The sequence below is a fragment of the Lepidochelys kempii genome, chromosome 9, assembly GCF_965140285.1.
Source record: "Lepidochelys kempii isolate rLepKem1 chromosome 9, rLepKem1.hap1, whole genome shotgun sequence".
Taxonomy (NCBI): domain Eukaryota; kingdom Metazoa; phylum Chordata; order Testudines; family Cheloniidae; genus Lepidochelys; species Lepidochelys kempii.
The window spans coordinates 58,674,642-58,693,816 of NC_136388.1; the positions used below are offsets into that span (position 1 = coordinate 58,674,642).

General features: G+C 55.1%; 1 protein-coding gene across 1 annotated transcript; it reads left to right on the top strand.

The window, feature by feature from the left end:
• Nucleotides 1-1,536: 1,536 nt before the first annotated feature.
• CCNB3 (cyclin B3) lies at nt 1,537-18,713 on the top strand. Its single transcript, XM_073358826.2, has 12 exons — nt 1,537-1,626; nt 5,934-6,053; nt 6,638-6,721; nt 8,486-8,604; nt 9,978-10,071; nt 10,749-10,847; nt 12,137-12,229; nt 13,001-13,138; nt 14,992-15,147; nt 16,251-16,400; nt 17,353-17,483; nt 18,442-18,713. The coding sequence occupies exons 2-12, from the start codon at nt 5,964-5,966 to the stop codon at nt 18,509-18,511; spliced, it is 1,224 nt and encodes a 407-aa protein (XP_073214927.1). The 5' UTR covers nt 1,537-1,626; nt 5,934-5,963; the 3' UTR covers nt 18,512-18,713.
• Nucleotides 18,714-19,175: the final 462 nt, after the last annotated feature.

The following is a 19,175-nucleotide window of genomic DNA, read 5'->3' on the forward strand; positions in this document are numbered from 1 at the left end:
AAAAGATAGGAAACAAAGGGTAGGAATAAATGGTCAATTTTCAGAATGTACAGACGGTGTCACCCAGGGGCCTATTCTGGGACAGTCCTATTCAACATATTCTTAAACAATCTAGAAAATGCACTTTCTGCAACTTCAGTGTCTGTAATTAGCAGTGTGAAAACCCAGTTTAAGAAGAGGAAGCCCCATTAGCAGTAGGTTGCCAGGTCACCAGTTTTCAAACTAACACCTGGTAGAAAAGGGACCCTCCCTCCGCAATGAGTGAGGGTGGGTGGGAAAGAGCAAGCAATGGAAGGAGGATGGAGTGAGTGAGGTGGGGTAGGGCCTTGGAGAAGGGGCAGGGGCTGGGTGTTTGGTTTTGTTTGGTCAGAAAGTTGGCAGCCCCTAAGGGATGAAGAAAAGGAGTACTTGTGGCACTTGAGACTAACAAATTAATCTGAGCATAAGCTTTCATGAGCTACAGCTCACTTCATCAGATGCATGCAGCATGGGTGTTACCATACACACTGTAACAAGAGTGATCAGGTAAGGTGAGCTCATTGGAGTCTGTTTTTGAAGTTCTTTTGTTGAAGAATTGCCACTTTTAGGTCTGTAATCGAGCGACCAAAGAGATTGAAGTGTTCTCCGACTGGTTTTTGAATGTTATAATTCTTGATGTCTGATTTGTGTCCATTTATTCTTTTACGTAGAGACTCCAAGGAGAGACTGCTGAATTGGAATTAATTTGCAAAGTGGACACAATTAACTTAGGCTTGAATAGAGACTGGGAGTGGATGTCTCATTACACAAAGTAAAATTATTTCCCCATGTTTATTCCCCCCCCTCTCTGTTCCTCACAGGTTCTTGTCAACTGCTGGAAATGGCCCACCTGGATTATCACTACAAAAGGCTTCACCCCCCTCCGCCCGCTGGTAACAGCTCACCTTACCTGATCACTCTGGTTACAGTGTGTACGGTAACACCCATTGTTTCAGGTTCTCTGTGTATATAAATCTCCCCACTGTATTTCCACTGCAGGCATCCGATGAAGTGAGCTGTCGCTCAGGAAAGCTTATGCTCAGATACATTGGTTAGTCTCTAAGGTGCCACACGTCCTCCCGTTCTCCACGTTTCGCAGTCCCTGTGCCAGAGTGGCTGAGTAGGAGCGGCAGGTGGAGCAAGGCGGGGCCCTCCCTGGTGAGGGGGGTGCAGGCCTTGGGGGGAGGAGGGGACAGGCTCAGGCTGGGGCAGTCCCCGCGCAGTCCCTCCCTGCTCCAGCAGCTGCTAACACTTTCCTCGCTGTCTGGCTCTTTAAGGTCAATTTAAAACAAGACGCGCCACTTGGCGAGTGCCCAGCCAATAAAAATGGCGGATAAGGGAGATCACGCCCCCCGTGTGTCTTGGCCCGCCCGCTGGCCGAGAAGCCATTTCTCCCATTGGCTGAGGGAGCCGATTTTTAAAACGCTGTGCACCGCCCTTAGCAACCGCATTCAACCTGGCTCACTGATTGGCTGCCTCCTGGCCAATCGCAAGCTGCCTCCTGCCAAGGCCGCAGTTTTCAAATCTACGTTGTGCAGCAGCAGCAGCCACAGCTCTTGGGCGGAGGCCGGATCGGGCCGGGATCGGGGCCGGGCGCTGAGAGGCCAGGTGAGCTCCGGGCCTGGCGGGTCACCTTACCCCCCCCCGGCCGGCCTGCACTTCCCGGGCCCCGGCCCGCTCTGCCCGGGGTGCCAGCGTCCCTGCCCCGCGTCAATGCAGCCCGTGTTGCGCCTTCCCTCCGGCATGTGGCCCGGGCAGACTTGCCCTTGTCCTTCCTGCGGCCTGCGCTTCCTCTCGGCTTGCTGCTGCCGCCCCTTCCCTGAGCGTCGCCTGCGAAATCGCTGTGGGGTTGGCAGGGAGCTTCGGCAGCTGCTGATTGCTCCCTCCCAGGGCCTGCAGTCCGCGGTGGGCTGACCCCGAGCCGTGCGGGGGGGAAAGAGAAGTTTATAAGGGTTCAGGGTTGATTAGATAACGGGTGTGTGTGTTCCAGATTCCTTTACCCTGAGCCAAAGTTCAGTGACTCCGGGAGAAGGTGCAAATTCAGATCTCTTGTGGCTGGGGGCAGCTGCATGGTGATGAGATTTGTACTGGCCTCGTTCCCCTTGCTGGGTGCTGCACTAACCCTGGCTGGCTCTCCTCTGATTGGATGGTTTTATCCATAATGTGTCTCCAAACAGCAGCTCAGTAATTTCTGTCTATGTGGATTAGCTAATTCAGTTGTGCCTTTTGAATCTGTTGGGTGGATATTGCAAACCAAGCCAGTTGTGATGTGTAGCCATTGTTCCTCTTTTACTGCAGAGCTTTTGGGAAATCCAGGTTTCTGAGCCAGGTTGGAAGGTCCTGGAAAACCTAATCCCAGCTGCTAAAATGATAGCATGTTTTCCACCAAGTACCCTATTATTAAAGGTTTCAGAGTAGCAGCCGTGTTAGTCTGTATTCGCAAAAAGAAAAGGAGTATTTGTGCTCAAATAAATTTGTTAGTCTCTAAGGTGCCACGAGTACTCCTATTATTAAAGCACCTGAGATGTGTCCCTGGCTTGATGTGCTGTGGCTCCTGGCTATAATTAACCTTGTTGACCTAGAGCACACATTCCAGGGCTGTCTTTGGGAAGGGGGTGGGAATGAAAGGTGCTAGTGGAATGCCTGCTTAATGGCACTGTAGGAAAGTGTTCTCTCTGTTTGCCCCCCTCCATCAATTTAACCAGAGGACAAAAGTCCATATTTACCTTCCCACACAACTCCCATGACCTCAGTACAGTCACATAAAGCATAGATTTGGTTCCAAGCATCCTTAGTTTAAAGGGGAGGAGGGTAATGTTGACAGTCCCAAAATGTCACTGCATGGATTTCTGCCCTTAGGTGGCTCAGACCGGCCACTTAATGCAAAAACAAACATGCAAACAGCTACAGACCTGGACCCGGACTGTGGAGCCTTTCACATCTAGGTTGCTAGTTCACATCCAGCCTGGCAGGCAGGTGCTCAGCTGTTGTGGGGATGGGCTCATTATAACTGCTTGAGTTCTAGCTACAGTGTCAAAATTGTTCTTGTCTAGTGCCTGGGTGGGGGGAGTGTGTCTCTGTCCAGCTCCTAGTGAGGTGGGGGGCCCACTCACAATCCATATCCGCTGACACTAATGAGGCCTATTCTATGTCAAGGTTAAAGTGCATTGGCTGGGGCATTGTGAGTGGGTAGCTTGCCATGCTGGTGCCCATCTGTACCTGTTCTGTGAGTAAACAGAGGCCAATCAGTCTCCAGGGCTGATAATCCAGCTCCAAAGCCATACAGACAGTTGCTTTGCCCTCCTGTCTCCCCCTATCTTAAGGCAGTGAGGCCTAGTGGATAGAGCACCCAGGAGACATGGGTTCTAGTCCCAGCTCTGCCATGGGATTGCTGGATGACCTCAGGTAAGTCAGTTCACAGCCCTGTGCCTCAGTTTCTCCATCTGTAAAATGGTGATCATGATGCTCCCCTCCTGGCTGTGTGATTTATGACTGAAATTTAAGAGCTGGGTGTTGGCCAGTATATAGATGCTGGGAAACGCTTTGTAACATGCGCTTTGAAAATGGCTGCTGAGCAGGAAGGGGGACCCACATATCAGGGTTCATTTGTGAAGGGGTGATGTCACAGTAGCCACTGGAGTCAATGGAAACTGTTACAGCCTAGTGCTCTCTGTAGTGACTGGGTGCGGTCTGGGCTGTACATGGGAGAACAGCAGAGCTGGTGGGAGCTTGTCTGGAAAGTCACTCTAGGTTGGGTTGTCGTCATGGCTTAGGTCTCCAGATTTGAACAAAAGGCTTTTCAGCTCCTGCGGGCATGAGCTATCCCTACCCTGATCTGTTGGTTTGTGTTCCTTGGAGCTACACCAGGTGTTGGGATTGGCGCTGCCAAAGGCACTGAACACACTAGGCCCTTAACACGCTGGGGTGATTTTGTCTGGCTCCCTAGCATGAGCAGATCTCCTTTGCATCAGACTGACTGAAAGACAGGTGAAGATTGGCTGCTCTAGCTTCCCAGAGTGCAAGCCAATGGGATCTCTGTTTCCCAGAGGAGGGGGTGCAAACTGCAGAGAGGAACTAGCCAGATACACCAGCTGATGGGAGCAGCTGTAGAAGCAGCCAAGGCAGGGACCTTCAGACATCCAGAGACCTTTCTGGAGTTCTCATTGAACTACTGCTCCAACCCTCTTCTCTCCACACTACCACTCTAACCATCTTCTCCCCTGCACCCTCCTCACCTTCCCTTTTCTTTCCATTTAATCATGCGACTAACATGCTATTTATTGCCATCACATGGTTCACTCAGCTGGTGTGTTCTATACCTTCCCCCCTGTATAGATTACAAGCTCTTTGGAGCGTGGACCTTCTGCTGTTCTGTTTATATGGCACCTAGCACAATAGAGTCCTGATCTTGGATGCTCTTTAGGCACATTAATATCTGCTTTCTCCCAGCCCTACCTCGCATGTCACTACTTCGGTGCAACCACGCTTCCAGCTGGGCCCTAACTGCCAGCCCCCTGGCAGAGTGATGGGAGGGAGGAAGAAGCAGAGCGGGATAGACTGAATTCAATCTGAATTGTAACTAAATATCCTATTTTGGGGGCCAGGGAGCAAAGGTCCTACAGTGGGTCTTAGATCTGGATCTTCCGCTGGACAGCTTGCTGTCACCAGGTTGGCACTGGCTTGCTGGTGTCCCATTCATCATGTCCCTCAGCAGCCAGACAACCCTGAGGGAGAAGTGGCTGGTTCTCTGCAGTGCTGCAGATTAGAGTCTGCAGGGGTACATGAGTGTGTCCAGGGATTTTTTTTGGCATGCTCCCCTCCTCTGTTACCTCCCTAATGCCTGCATCTTCTTCAGCACCTCCAACGCTCCGGATGGGTAGACTTGCCTGCAAACTGCTGCTGAAAGCCCCAACCTTCCCCACCCACCACCCCCAACAACCAAACGCACCTGCCAGCATCCTTCCTGCCTTCCTGTTGCCTCAGCCCTCCTGCTACCCCAAGGACAAAGGCCCCTGCCTCCTTCCCGGCCTTCAGAATGCTCCCAGTTGTTATTTCCATGAGACCCCAGTGGCATTCAAAGAATTAAATAGGGAGTATGCTCACTCTGGCTTGCATGCTCCTAAGCCCTAGCAGTGGTTCTTCCCCGCCTCACATGAGAAGGCCCCCAGACTAGCTCTGCTTCTGTGCCACTCGCCTTCCTCAAAGCAGCTTCGCACCAGTGCAGGGGCCCAGGGGAAATGCTGCCATGGCAGGGCAACCGTTGCTCTAACAGGATCCTGCAGAAGCTGTTTCATCCCGTTGCCTTTTCCCCATGACAGTAGGGTGGTTCTTGTTGCATTGCTCCCCAATCAGAAGGTAATGGAATGGGGGTGGCCACGACCCAAGGTCCCTTGGACTGAAAGCTGTGGAGAGAGGTGGCGTTAGCCTGGAGAAGCAACGGTGGCTCCAGTAGCACCTGAAAAACCAGACCGTGAGGGATGAGGCTGGGGGGTGGGGAGGCCCTGCTTCCCAGCTTAGGCTTCCCAGGGAGTCACTGAGAACTGTGGGAGGTGGTGGATTCTGTTTGATCCCAAAGGGCTACTCTCTGCCTGTGAGGAGTTTACGTGTATTAAAGGTAGTGTCTGAGCTGCTGCTAAAATCCTTGGGGCAGAGGCAGAGGTTTGCAGTCACTGCTCTGTGGTGTGGATGATAACAGATGGGAGTATGGATAGAAAATAAACCCATGTCTCCTAGCGTTGCTCACTGGGTGCCCTTGGGCTAATCCTTTCCCCTCCCCATGCCTCAGTTTCCCCATCTGTGAGGTGCGGATGAAGGCTGTTTGCCTGCCTCATGAGGGAGGCTGAGGCCTTGAGTCTGTAGAGTGCATTGAGATCATTAGTCAGCATTTTGGGGGCATCTCTCGCCTCTGTGTGCAGGTGTGCTTGGGCGGAGGCTGACGGGAGAAGATGCCAGTGCCACGCAACTCCAAGACCACGGGTAGTAAACAGCTCCGGCCTGGCAAAGCAGGAGCAGTGGAAAATGCCAGACCTGAGAAGGTGAGTCTGTGGGGCTAGTAATTTCCTCCTGCCCCGCTGGGAGCTGGGGATGTGGATACATATGGATCGCTCACTTCGGGGGTTGCAATGGGGCCTTTGCTGGTAAAGGTGCGGGCTGGTCCCTGGAGTTTGGAGGCCACAGGGAAAAGGTGGCTTCTCCCTCTTCTAAGATTTGGGCCAAGATTGGTCCCAGCACTTCAGTCGTGTTAATGCTTTAAAGCTCTGGGCTGGCCCCTACAGAGCTTCAGTCTGGCCTGTTGCCCTTTGGGCAAGTCACGCAGCCTCAAACCCTATCTGTAAGCTGGGGTCTAGCCTGCCCTCACTTTCCCCCTCAATGGGGTTTGGTGAGGCTGATACATCAGATTCAGCTACTGTGGCATTGTGGGGCAGACCTATCACAGCTGGAGCTGTGAGAATACGTGACGCTTCCAGACCCACCTCGACTGGTGGTATCTGAAAGTTGGTATCTTCGGTGCCATGTCCCTTGCTCTGGACATGGCTGCCAAGGGAAGGGTGGCAGAGGAGCCCACGCTTGGTGAGGTTGGGTCCAGCATGCCATCTCAATGATCTGCTCCTTGCTCTAGGAGGAGAGCTGTCAAGCAAAGAGGTCCCCGTCCTCACCCCAGGGGGCACCCAAGAAGAGGTCTGCCTTCGGAGACCTCACTAACGTAAGGACACAGCACTGCTGCAGGGACTGGGGAGGAAGCTTGTGGGGGAACTGGATGGGCAGGGTTCCTCCCTGAGCTGAATGTTTCATTTCTACCTTGTGTCCCCCTGTCTTGTTGTCTGGTCTTGTTTGGTGCTGACTTGTGCATGGGCTGGGGTGTGGGGGACTAGGGGTCCTGATGCCTGGCCCACTGCTCTGATATAAAGACCATGCTCCCATATATTAGTCCTTACACTCTGATCAGGGAACAAACTCTTCTTCCGCATCCCAGCCCTGTGCTCTAACCACTAGACCATGCTGATGTTAACCTTAAAATATTTTCCCTGCTAAGACTGGCGGGCTCAACATCCAGTGAAACTTCACAACTATCAATAGCCTGCAGGCAAACCAGGCAGCAAACCTGTTTGCTTCGGAGGGACTAGCTCCTTTCATTGGCTTCCCTGTATTGGATGTGCTCCTACACCTCCCCAGGGGTCCCTCTAGACAGTGCATGTTGCAGTGTACTGCTTAAGGAGCATTGTGACCAAACTTCCTGCCACAGAGGGAGCTGGTCACCCCTCAATCAGAGTGCAAAGCTTGGATTTCCATCCCTGCTGGAAGCCATCTGGGTTACAAGCTGGATTTTTCAGCTTGGAAAAGAGACAACTGAGGGGGGATGTGATAGAGGTTGATGGAAATCATGACTGGTGTGGAGAAAGTGTTATTTACCCCTTCATGTAACACAGAAGCCAGGGCTCACCCAATGAAATTAATATGCAACAAACGAAAGGAAGTATTTCTTCCCACGATGCACGGTCAATCTGTGGAACTCCTTGTCAGGGGATGTTGTGAAGGCCAAAAAAGAATTAAATAAGTTCACAGAATATAGGTCCATCAATGGCTATTAGCCAAGATGGTCAGGGATGCAATCCCATGTTCTGGGTGGCCCTAAGCCTCTGCCAGAATCTGGGACTGGACAACAGGAGGTGGATCACTTGATACATTGCCCTGTTCTGTTCACTCCCTCTGAAGCACCTGGCACTTGCCACTATCAGCTAGATGGGCCATTGGTCTGACCTAGGATGGCCATTCCTATGTTCTTGTGCCATGATTGTATGGGAGATTTTATTAAAAGTTTCCAGTATTTCCACTTTCCATTGTTGCTGAAAGTTCCCAGTGGTTAACATGTTGTATCGCTGTGGTGACTTGTGCTGATCTGCAGAGAGAGTTCAGGCTCTAGACACTAAAACCCACATTTGATCCCCACAGGCCTCTTTAGAGTCAGGGCATTGGATAATAAGGTGCTCATCTGTGCTCGTCCAGTTCCAGGGGGCCTCAGCAAGTACAGCTGCCAAGGACTTTAGCTTCAGCATCCCAGACCTTGAGCTCCTCAAGATGGGAGCTCTCCTTCTGTAGTACTTGGAGTCATGGGAGCAGAGCTCCAGTCATTGCAAGACCCAAACCTGGTTGACCAGGAGTCTGGGAAATCAGGGCTCCACAGCACTGTAAAAACCCCATTTTGCTTAACCCCCAGTTCCTGGTGCTCCTGCCTAGCCAGAGTACGCTGAGCTCTCCTGGCACAGTGCCTTCCTGAATCCCCCCTCAGTGTTTGTCTGATTGTCAGATGTTCCCCCAACGCTGTTTGTTGCTAAGTGAAGCTTTACAGAGCTCCTGGCACCTATTGCCATGGGCAGGCTCGTCTGAGTGGTGCGATGCTGGGGAGCCTGGCCAGGCTGCCCCTCTGTGTGTCATGCTGTGTTCCCAGCATTGCCCTCTCACCTGCCAGGCTCACAAGAACCAGGCTGGCCTGAGGAAGAAGGATGCCACGAAGGCAGGTCCCAGGAAGGCACAGAAAGGCACAGCTGCTCTGGGGGTCTTGAAGAACAATGAGATCAACTTGAAAAAGTGAGTAACATTCTGTGGGTCAGCCCTGATGCAGCCCCAGCACCGCCCACCCCTTGCAGCTGAGCTGGGGTCCTTGCTCTGATGGATGCGCATTTACCCTGTTATCGGAGCTGCTGTCCCTCTGGCTAGCCCCATTACTGGCTCGCACAGTGCTGTCACTTTCCAGGCTGCAGCCCAAGGGGACCCTCTGGAAGAGGGTCAGTCTCCAAAAGCTTAATGTCTCTCTGTGCCAATGCTTCTTGGCTCTCAGGGTCTCTTGGTGGAGCTGGGGCCTCTGATGGCAGGACCTTTGCCAGCTGGGAGGGTGGGGTGTCCTTGGAGAGGCTTTCGCCATTGGGAATGTGCTCAGCCTGCCTGTTGGCAGACTCTGCGGCCATGGCGAGCTCCCCTCCAGAGGGGAACTAGGAGGATAGTTGAGAAAATGGAGTGGGAGAAGCTGCAGGCCAGGCCAGGCCCCACAGTGTAAAACGGGGTAGAGGAACATCCCTCCATCTTGGCTGGCTGATGCACAGGAGAGAAGGGAAATCCTAAGGGATGTGGCTACAGCTAAAGACAAATAGGAAGCTGGGATGTGGAAGGAAGGGGTGTCGCTATGTGGAAAATAGTCTAATGCTATTATATATCAATGGGGCGTGCTGCCCACGGATGCTGGGCAGTTATTATCACCCTGTCTGAAAGGAGATGGCAGACGCATGTGTGTGTCTCCTTGATGAGAAGATTCAGGGTCCTGGAAAAACTCGCAGGAAGAGAGATGGGGATTGTGTGCCTTGGAGAGGAGACTAATACTAGGGGATGTGAGGCGGATGTAGAAAGGGAGTGGTACAGAGGGGACAGATGGGAGATCCTTGTCATCCTAACACAAGGACAAGGGGACTTCAATGGGATTGAAAGCCATTCCATTTAAAACTGCTAAAGGAAAATGCCTTTTACACACAGTTGGCCTGTGGAACTCTGTCACAAGATCTCATGTAGGCCAAAAGCGTAGTGGAATTCAAGGAAAGTTTGGGTGTTGATGTGGATAACGGGAACCTTCATGGTGGTGATAGTCAAGATAAAATATTGACAGGGCTGTAAAGCCTCCTGCTTCAGGGTATCAGCCGGTCATGGACAGGGAAGACATTTCCCTCATGGGCAGGTGTCTTTGTTCACTTGGGGGGTTTCTTGCCCTGCCTCTGAAGCAGCTATTACAGGGCGCTATTGGAGAGAGGATCCTGGGCTCCTGGACCTGGTCTGATGTGATCTGGCGATTCCTGGGGCACTGGATGACCAACACCCCCCAACCTCTTCCTGAGATCTAGAGCTAGAGACTCCCCAGGCTGCCCCTGAGCCTGGCCTTTTGCAGTGTCTGACCCGCTCTTGGCTGCTTCTGTTAGGGCAACGAGGAAAACACCCCCGGATGAGGCATCTGCTGAGCCCAAACTGGTTCCCAAGAATGACCCGGTGCTGGAGGAGCCGGCGCCTGTGCAGGTCAGTGGAATTGGGTGCCCACTGCCAACCTAGTGGCCCCTGGGAGGGCAATAGGCGTGAGCAGCACATGGGGCTCAGCTGGTATTCTGGTGTTGCATTCCTCGCAGGAGGCAAGTGTCCACGCCAAACCCTGTCCCTAGATGGCGCTCGTTCACCTCTTCCTGGGGATACCGGAACACTGCCTGCAGTGGCTGCCTCAACTGCTCACCCTGTAGGGGGACTGAGCCTCGGGCCCTGTCCATCTGCATGCGTGAAGCCAAGCCGCACCTTGCCCCCTCCCCAGCTGCTGGGCTACACAGATGGGATCTGGGGGCTAATTTCCCCTGAACGCTGTGTGGGGGCAGGTCTGCTCCCTGCAGGCCACATAGGCAACCTGCTCCAGAAAAGTCCCACCAGGTGAGCTGGGAGAGCAGCACGAGAGGTGTTGCAGAGCAGGATGAAGCGCAGTGACAGGGCTTGCAGCGCCGGCTGTGTTCCAGGCCGGGGTTTCCACATCGCTGTGGACACTCCTCTGCTAGCTGAGAGATGTGCGTTGGCAAAGCAGCCTGGGGCTGGCAGCCCAGTGCCTGACCAGCCATTGCTCTCACTGCCTCCTTGTCACAAGCACATGGGACTCCTCTCTCGAGGTACCTCTGGGACTCCAGAGCTATCCCCCAACCTTCTCTCCTTCTCCGCAGGCGCCTGCCATTGAGGACATTGACAAGGAGCAGCTGGGCGACGCTTACGCCAGCGCCGAGTACGCCAAGGAGATCTTCAATTACATGAAGGAGAGAGAAGTGTGTGGTGCTTGGGGAGGGCACAGGGATCTCAGCTTTGACCTTCTCTCCTTCCTCTGCTGGACTGGCCCAGCCTCTCGGAGCTCGCTGGCTCGACGCCCTGGGGATGCCAGGCTGGCTCCAGGGGGCATCAGGCACAGGAAGGAGCTAGAATGCCAGGCTGAGGCCCCTAGAGTCTGAAAGGGGGAGGGATAGCTCAGTGGTTTGAGCATTGGCCTGCTAAACCCAGGGTTGTCAGCTCAATCCTTGAGGGGGCCATTTAGGGATCTGGGCCAAAAATTGGGGATTGGCCCTGCTTCAAGCAGGGGCTTGGACTAGATGACCTCCTGAGGTCCCTTCCAACCCTGATATTCTATGATTCTATGAAGTCCCGTTGTCTCCACAGAAGAGAGTGCAGCCCCCTCCAGTGCATTTGTCTTCCACATTTCATGGCATTGCAAATGGGGGGCTGGTGCATTGGGAGGGCAGGCGGGTTGCACCTTAGCACTTGAAGCATAAAGCTTGATTTCCAAAAGCCCTTGACTCATGTCCTGGCTGGCTTGGCTCAGCCTTTCGCTCTTTCCAAGCAGGCAAACTAGCTCCAGGCAGCCTGTTGCATACAGCAATCTGTTCCCCCTGCCCGCTCCGCGCAGCCTCCCTGGAGCCCAGAGCTCTCCTGGCAGGAGGCTGGCTAGTCCTGGGCAGGGTGATTGGTTCCACTTGGCTGACGGCCACTCTGTCCATGGCAGTGAATCTCCCTGAGAAACCCTGGGCAGGCGCTGGTGGCCATTTCCCCTCTGGCCGTGCTGCTCGCTGGCCCAGCGGGGGAAGCAGGCTGGGCTCCTAGCTCACCTTTGCATGGTAAAGCCCAGTTACTGCTGCTCTCCTTGCAGCATTGTCTGTGCGGATGGCACCTTCTGGCAGGAACTGTTCCCCCAGCCACTAATCCCTGCTGGGGGCCGTGGGTGCCCCTTCCCTTGATGTAGCAGGGTTGGCTGGCCCCAGGAGAGATGAGTAGCATAGGGTAGGATCAGCTGGGCTCTGGCATCCAGCCCATCACGAGAGTTGGAGCCATTGCAGAGACACAACTGGGCTTGGGCGGTGGGTAGGACCCTCCTATGTCAACAGTGGTGCTGAGGGTCTGTCCCAGGGAGGCCCTGCCATGACAGCGGCAGCTCCTGGCTATGGTGCCATGGAGAGGGCTTAGCAGCCTGCCTGCAGGATGGCAGGGCCATGGACTCGGCCCCTACCCACATGCTGCAGTGCGTGGGCTTCATTCACTAACAGCCTCTCTGTGGCTCCCTTGGCAGGAGAAGTTCTTGCTCCCAAACTACATGGAGAAGCAGTACGACATCAGCAGGGACATGAGAGCCATTCTGGTGGACTGGATGGTGGAGGTCCAGGTGCGCACCTGGGCTCCTTTGGGGGGAGGGAGAGTACGAGCTGCCAGGAGAGCACCAGCGTGTGCACAGTGTCTGTTTGTAACACAAACCCCAGCCAGATGGAGGTGGCGCAGACCAGCCCTCCCTCCCCTGTGGGCTTGAGCAGGAGCCACGTGGAGGAGAGAAATCCCTCAACACCCCCCCCCCCCCATGTGGCTCGGCTGCACGCAGCTGTGAACCTAGCTTGTGGCGGGGGTGAAAGGGCTGTGAGTGGAGAAGGGATTGCAGAAAGGGGGCTGCAGGCCAGGGGGAGGAAGCCACTTACCGTGTTTCTACGGCGTCCTTGGGAGGGGCTGGTAACCTCGTGGAGACGCTGGCCCTGACTCTTCTCTGGACGTACGTCAGGAGCCAGCTCTGGAGTCTGGACAGAGGAGGAACAGCCTGGCGAGTCAGACAAGTGGAGCGCCAGGGACCCTTCGCTGTGCCAAACGACACTGATCTGTGCCTGAGCACTTGGGGTGGGCAGCCTGGGGCAAAGCAGCAGACGCGACCTTCACCCCCGGGCTGGGAATGGGAAGCGTTTTCCCCTGGCTGCTAAAACAAGTCCCAGCCTGCATGAGGGCAAGTCTCAGGAGCAGAGCAGTGAGGGGCGCTGTTGCCCCTTGCCCTGAGTCTGCTGCATGGGGCGCTTGCCTGCGGAGGGCAGCTGGGGAACGTAGCAAACCCTGAGTGCCTGCTCCCAGTGTGGGTCACACTGGCTGGCATGTGCCATTCCATCTGTGTCTCCCCCAGGAGAACTTTGAGCTAAACCATGAGACGCTGTACCTGGCGGTGAAGCTGGTGGATCACTACCTGGTGGAGGTGGTGAGCATGAGGGACAAGCTGCAGCTCATTGGTTCCACGGCCATCCTCATCGCTTCCAAGTTTGAGGTGACCCAGCTCTGGCCTGGGCAGAGAACTGTGGGGTGTTGGGGGCATCCTGGCTTGTCGGCAGTGGGTAACACATCCCTATGGCCTGCCCCTTGGAACACACTGTGTGGCTGGGTAAACTTGGCTCCAGATCCCTTCCAAACATGGCTAATGGGCCTTCATGCTGGGCTCAGAGGGGGACACACATGGAGCATGCCATGCAGTCACATCATAGCCCCCACTCAGCTCATGTGGCTAAGGCCATGGTACAGCGATTGGCTGTTGCTGCTCGAAAGGCCCCAGTGCCAGAATAGCCGTGAGGGGGTGGGCAGGCTGGGATCAAGGGAGTAGTGGGCTGGAATTTACCCCTTGGGGCCTAGTTAGCCCTTAGACAGATCCTACTGGTTAGCATCTCACCTTTAACACAAATCCCTGGGAGTGTGTGCTGGTGTGAATAGGGCTGTACCAGCAAAGCGGGGGAAGATCAGGCAGTTGGGACATTCCAAATGCTAAAGCTGCCCCATGAACTTGGACCTCGGTGCACATCCTATGGACCGAGTGTGCTGCGATAGCTGCCACTGAGCAACTAACCTGAACAAGGGAGGAAGGGCTGCATGGATCACTCCGTAGCATGGCGGCGGTAATGTTACGCCTGACTTGAGAGCGTTGGAGCCATGATGCAGGATTAACTTGAGTTTTTGTGTTTAATTTCCTCGCCAAAGGAGGAAACAGGAAGTGGGGAGGAATCCCAGGGAGAGAATGCTGCCATTGGTGACAGGGCTGATATGCTTTTTGATCCCACAAGTGCTGGTTAAAGCATTCCAATGCACTGTGCTTGCGAATGGAGCCCAGCTGTTCCAGGCACTGGCAGTTTGTTGGGACACCATCCACACCCTATTCTGTAACCAAAAATCAAACCAAGCCGGAGAGATGTCCGTCCCCACCCCCCCCCCCCCCATCACCACCACCTTGGTATTATGGTGAAAATCCCCAGCCTGAAAGGTGAAAGTTTGGGCAAGTTACCCAGGTGGGGAGACTGGGTAGGGCTGGTCAAAAATTTCCCAATCAATCAAATGCCCCAAATTGATATTTCAATCCAGATATACTGCTGCAGTGCCTTGTGGGAACTGTTGGTGGGTTGTCTCCTGCTGGATTTTCCGCTATGGTCTAGCTCCCTGGTTGGACTACATCTCCCATGATGCACTGCCTCCCCTTTCTAAGAGGGTAAACTTTGGGGCATCCTGCAAGATGTCGAGCCCACCCTATAGAGGAGAACAGGAGCATGAGGCACTGCAACAGCATTTCCCCAATAAAATCTTTCGGTTTTGAATTTTTGCTGAAAATAAGTTTCCCATGGAAAACTTGGATGAAAGTGAAGTGCTCTGCATCGGCCTGCCCCGTCTTCAATGTGCATCACTGCTTGGTGCCATCTGCAACGATCATTTGGCCCACCACTGAAATGCAGCCACCTCTGGAACAGTGGCGGCTGTTCAACAGCAGCAACACAGGGCAGTTCTGGAGTGGTGTTATCCCATTTGTGACTGCAGGGCTGGCCCTGGGGGGCAGCATGGCCGCATCCAGGTTGAACTCCAGCCAGGACACCAGGGTTCACATTTCGGAGAAGTGCCAGTGTGTTTTTAAAGAGCCAGAAGGGAAATCTTCCAAAAAGTGGATAAAGGGATTGGGAGCCAAGTCCACTGAAAGTGAATGGGATTCGTGCTCCAAGTTCACCTAGATGCTTCTGAAAATCTCACCCCAAGGGGGTCGGGTTTTAGTTTAGCCCTCACCAGGCAGCTCAGCACAGCGCCCCCTAGGGACTGTCACGGGCCTGGGTGTAGGTGGGGCTGAGTGTTTCTGTGGCTGTTCCCCTTTAGGAGCGCTGCCCCCCATGTGTGGACGACTTCCTCTACATCTGTGACGACGCCTACAAGAGGGAGGAGCTGATTGCCATGGAGATGAGTATCCTCCGCACGCTGAAGTTCGACATCAACATTCCCATCCCGTATCGCTTCCTGCGGAGGTTTGCCAAGGTGGGGCCTCATTTCTGCCTGTAGCGGGGGATGTGGGTGGTCACAGCTAGAGGCTGGCAGGCGACCTCGATGACACCCTCCCCCACCAGCCAGCTGGCACAATCACATTGCGCTGCTGGTGGGGAAATGAGCACAACGTAGGCATAAAGTGCTCTCGTTCATGCTGTCTGCATCGTCCCTACGAGGGGGTGGCGCCCTGGGGACGGCAAAGGCTGCTTTTTTGCCGGAAGGAAAATGCTAACTTGCCCGAGGGGCTGTAACCAGCAAACAAGCTCTCTCCCTTCTCCCCATCCCCCGGATCCTATCGCTCCTGCCAAAACCTGCCGTCCCTTTCCGCGCCGCAGTGGCCTGGAGGAAAGTCCCGGCTCGGGGCACTGAGGGGAGCAGAGTGGGATGTTCTGTGCCATGCCAGGAGCAGCAATTTCTTTCTCCGCCATCCGCTTGCTCTTTGATCCATGTAGGCCTGGCCATCTCAGTCATGTGGAAGCGCTGGCTGGCTCCTCTACCCCGCCTAGTGGTGCCCCCTGCTCTGCCCGACACACCCACAGCAGGAAGCTCTCTCCTGTCCAGGGAGGGGAATCAAGTGCTTGCTTGGCTGTGAGCACCAGAAGGGACAGGAGTATTTGGCACTCAGGGTGGGAGATGAGCAGGCGTCCAGGCCTGGATGCTGGAGGCTCCTCCATGGAGAGGTCTGGGGGTCTGGATCTGGCTTGTCCCAGCAGGAAGAGCGAGACAGTTGGTCCAGTCCCAGCTGCTTGGCTTGAGTGACCTGGACAGGCAGCCAGGCTGGCTCACTCAGTGACTCTCCCCTTGGGCCATGGGGTGCCTGTGTTCCAGGGTGCCCTGGACCCATCCCCCTTCCTCACCCCCGTGCCGAGCACTGACAGGGCCCTTACTGCAGTGAGCTGGCAGCTATCTGCTGGGTGGGACCACCTGCCTCTCCCATGCAGCCAGCGTTGAGCAGGGCTCTCCCGTGCAGACAGTGTGCTCCCCCATGACCATGCCCGCCCTGGCTCTGGGGGCACCTAGGGGAGGCATCTCCCCTTCACTAAGTGCTCAGCAGGGAGGTCTCACCGCAGCTCCTTCCCCTCCCATGGTCCCAGTGCGCTCACGCCAGCATGGAGACACTGACCCTGGCCCGCTTCATCTGTGAGATGACCTTGCCGGAGTACGACTACGTCCAGGAGAGTGCTTCCAAGCTGGCTGCGAGCTGCCTGCTCCTGGCGCTCAAGATGAAGAGCCTTGGTGGATGGGTGAGTGTCCTGCTCTCCTGGCCCTTCCCAATACCAGGCTGTCCAGATTAGCTCCACTGACCCCAAGGGGCAGGAGGCTGCCCGGAATGGCTTCCCCTTTGGCTGCTGTTGCTGGCTCTCCAGCCAGACGACACTGCTAGTTTCCCCCAGGGACCTGCGGGTGGGCCCTGTCCTGGAGCCACTGGGAAAGTGGCTGCAGGAGGGTTGGTCCCAGATCCTGCAGTCTGTGCAGGGAACCCCCAGCCTTGAGCTACTGATGCTCTTTCAATCCTGGATGGGCAGGGAAGCCCCACCCCTTCCACTTCTCCTTTGGTCCTGCCCCTAATAGCTAGCTACACATGAGCCTGTGGGGCCCAAGTTCCTAACCCTGTTGAGTCCCACACCTGCTCTCCAGCTCCCACCTTCCAGAGGGTGCAGGGCCTGGGGTAGGGGCAGCTGTACTGCGCAGGCCCTGGTACCTTCAAGGGCAGTTAGAGAAGGGGGTAGCTCACCGCACTCTCCAAGCCGGGCCCTCAGCAGCCTCAGGAGTGGGGTTTGCGCTACCTTCTCATCCTCTCTAGCTAGCCCCACAGGCAAGGGGAGAAGGATGTCACATTCTTGTCCAAAGCTTCCTGCCTGGCAGCTGACTCTGGTGCTTGGCTGCTCCCCCCTTTGACCACAGTGTCCCTGTTTGCAGATGGCCACCTGCACAGAGGCCATTGCTTTGGCTCTGGGTGGGGACCTGACTGGGCCTGTCTCTGCTCCTATCTCTCCACGATGAGAAGCCAAACTCAGCTGTTATCTAAATTAGGCCAGTGATCCATGTCCTGTCTGCACTGGAGTCCGGCCAAGCAGCCATTAGAGGGTCAGGGCTATCCCAGGGGTCAGATCTATTCCAGTGTCCTGGAAGAAGCAGTGTGGGGTATATGTGCAATGGTGCTGGACCAGGCTCTGAGTCTCTAACACATTGCAGAGCCCCACGCTGGAGTATTACAGCGGATACAGCTCTCATGAGCTCCATCCGCTGGTGAAGAGGCTGAACTTCCTGCTGACCTACCAGCACGATGACAAGTTAAAGGCAGTGCGCACAAAGTACTCCCACCGGTGAGTGGACTCTCCTTGTGGCGGTGTGTCTGATGGGCTGGGGGCCGGGACAGTTCTTCCACTGGCCAGCAAGGGGCGCTGCACTGGGCAGCCTGGGGCGGAAGCTGTGAAGCTGTTGCTCAATCTCAATGCCCTGCTGCTTTGGCTCCAGTGCAGTGTCAGCTTCCAAGAGACCATTGTGATCACCTTTTCTGACCTCTGGCCTGCGCTCTGCAGAAGAACGTTGATCTGCAGCATGGCAAGGGTTGGCTGCCCCCAGTCGCTCTGAACTTTGTCTCTTTAGAGCTAGGTGTGGCTTCTGACACCTCGGGCCTGCTGCATCGAGGGCGGGGGGAGCAACTGAACCACCTGGGCTGGCTAGCTGCAGTCTGGCAGAGGCTGGCCCAGCAGGAGCTTTCTGTACTACAGCTAAGGGCTGACCTGCATTACACAATCTGTCAGTGCTCTAAGGGGTTCTCCCTGGGCTGTGGCTGCTGCAGGGGCAGAGCCAACAAAACTGCCCTTTACGCTGGAGCCATGGGCCACCCTGGCCTGGAACGTATGCTGCAGGCCTCTGCTGGGGGAGGGGCGGGGGTAGCACCTGAAAGGGAGAGGACCTGCAAAGCGAGAAATTTGCCCTTTGCTCTGTGTAAAAGGGGCCTGGAAGGCTTGTACACTAGGAGCTCAGGTCCCATGTGCCCAGAAGGACTCCATAGTGGCTGGAGACATGCCGACAGGGCATAGGGGTGGGGTTGCTAGACTGAGCACCTCATGCCGATTTAACGCCAATGCCTAATGAACTCGTTGGAGAAAGGAATCCTTTGCTAATGACCACAGGCATTTGGCTGGGGCCCAGTGCCCCAGCAGACTTCCCTCAGGTTGGCTGGAGCTCCTGCCCCCCCCCACCCCCTGTACCCTGTCCTATGCTGTGTTCCTCCCCCGGGTGTGCCCCACTAACAGGCCTGTGTCACCTTTTCAGAGTCTTCTTCGAAGTGGCCAAGAGTGCTCCCATGGACATGCTGAAGTTGGAGGTGGCTCTGAAGAGCTAGCCCAGGAGATGGGGGGAGCAGCCCTCCTGGGGGCTGGCAGCCCTGCCCCTGGCTAGGAGGGGTGCACGGCCCGTGTGTAAATATCCTGTACATAGAGATTCGCTCCCTTGGCCCAGATGGGTCTGTACATAGATTTTATTTTTAATGTTAAAGGGGGGAAAAAATGTAGGAAGTGTTGTTGGGGGACTAAACACATGGAAAATAAGTCAATAAAATATTGTGTATCTGTCCTGCCTGGCAGAGTCTGTTTAGTATTCCCAGCCCAGCAGTGGCGTGAGGTCAGGGCCCCTTGTTGTACAGATACCTAGCAAGACACTCCCTGCCCCCAGGGAACTTGCAGAGGAAATACAGGCCAAAGGCTGGGAGAGGTGATGTGTGGCCCATGGGCCACACAGCTGGGTGGCGTGCTGGGGGAGGGTTAGCAGCGTTGTTTCTTTGAGGTTTGCTGGGGTAGCACCTGGCCTCCTCTTGTCTATTGTGCAAGACAAGGGACTTACAGCCACAGAGGGGTTCTTCCTGACCCTGCTTCTTGCATCTGAAGCACCGATAGATGGCTTCTTTCTGGCTGGGTCTTGTATCCCAGCCCCTGGTTCCGAGCTATCTGGATGTACCTGTGACTGCCGCATGGCATCAGTGGGTGCTAGGTGGTAGCACTTTGCAAGCT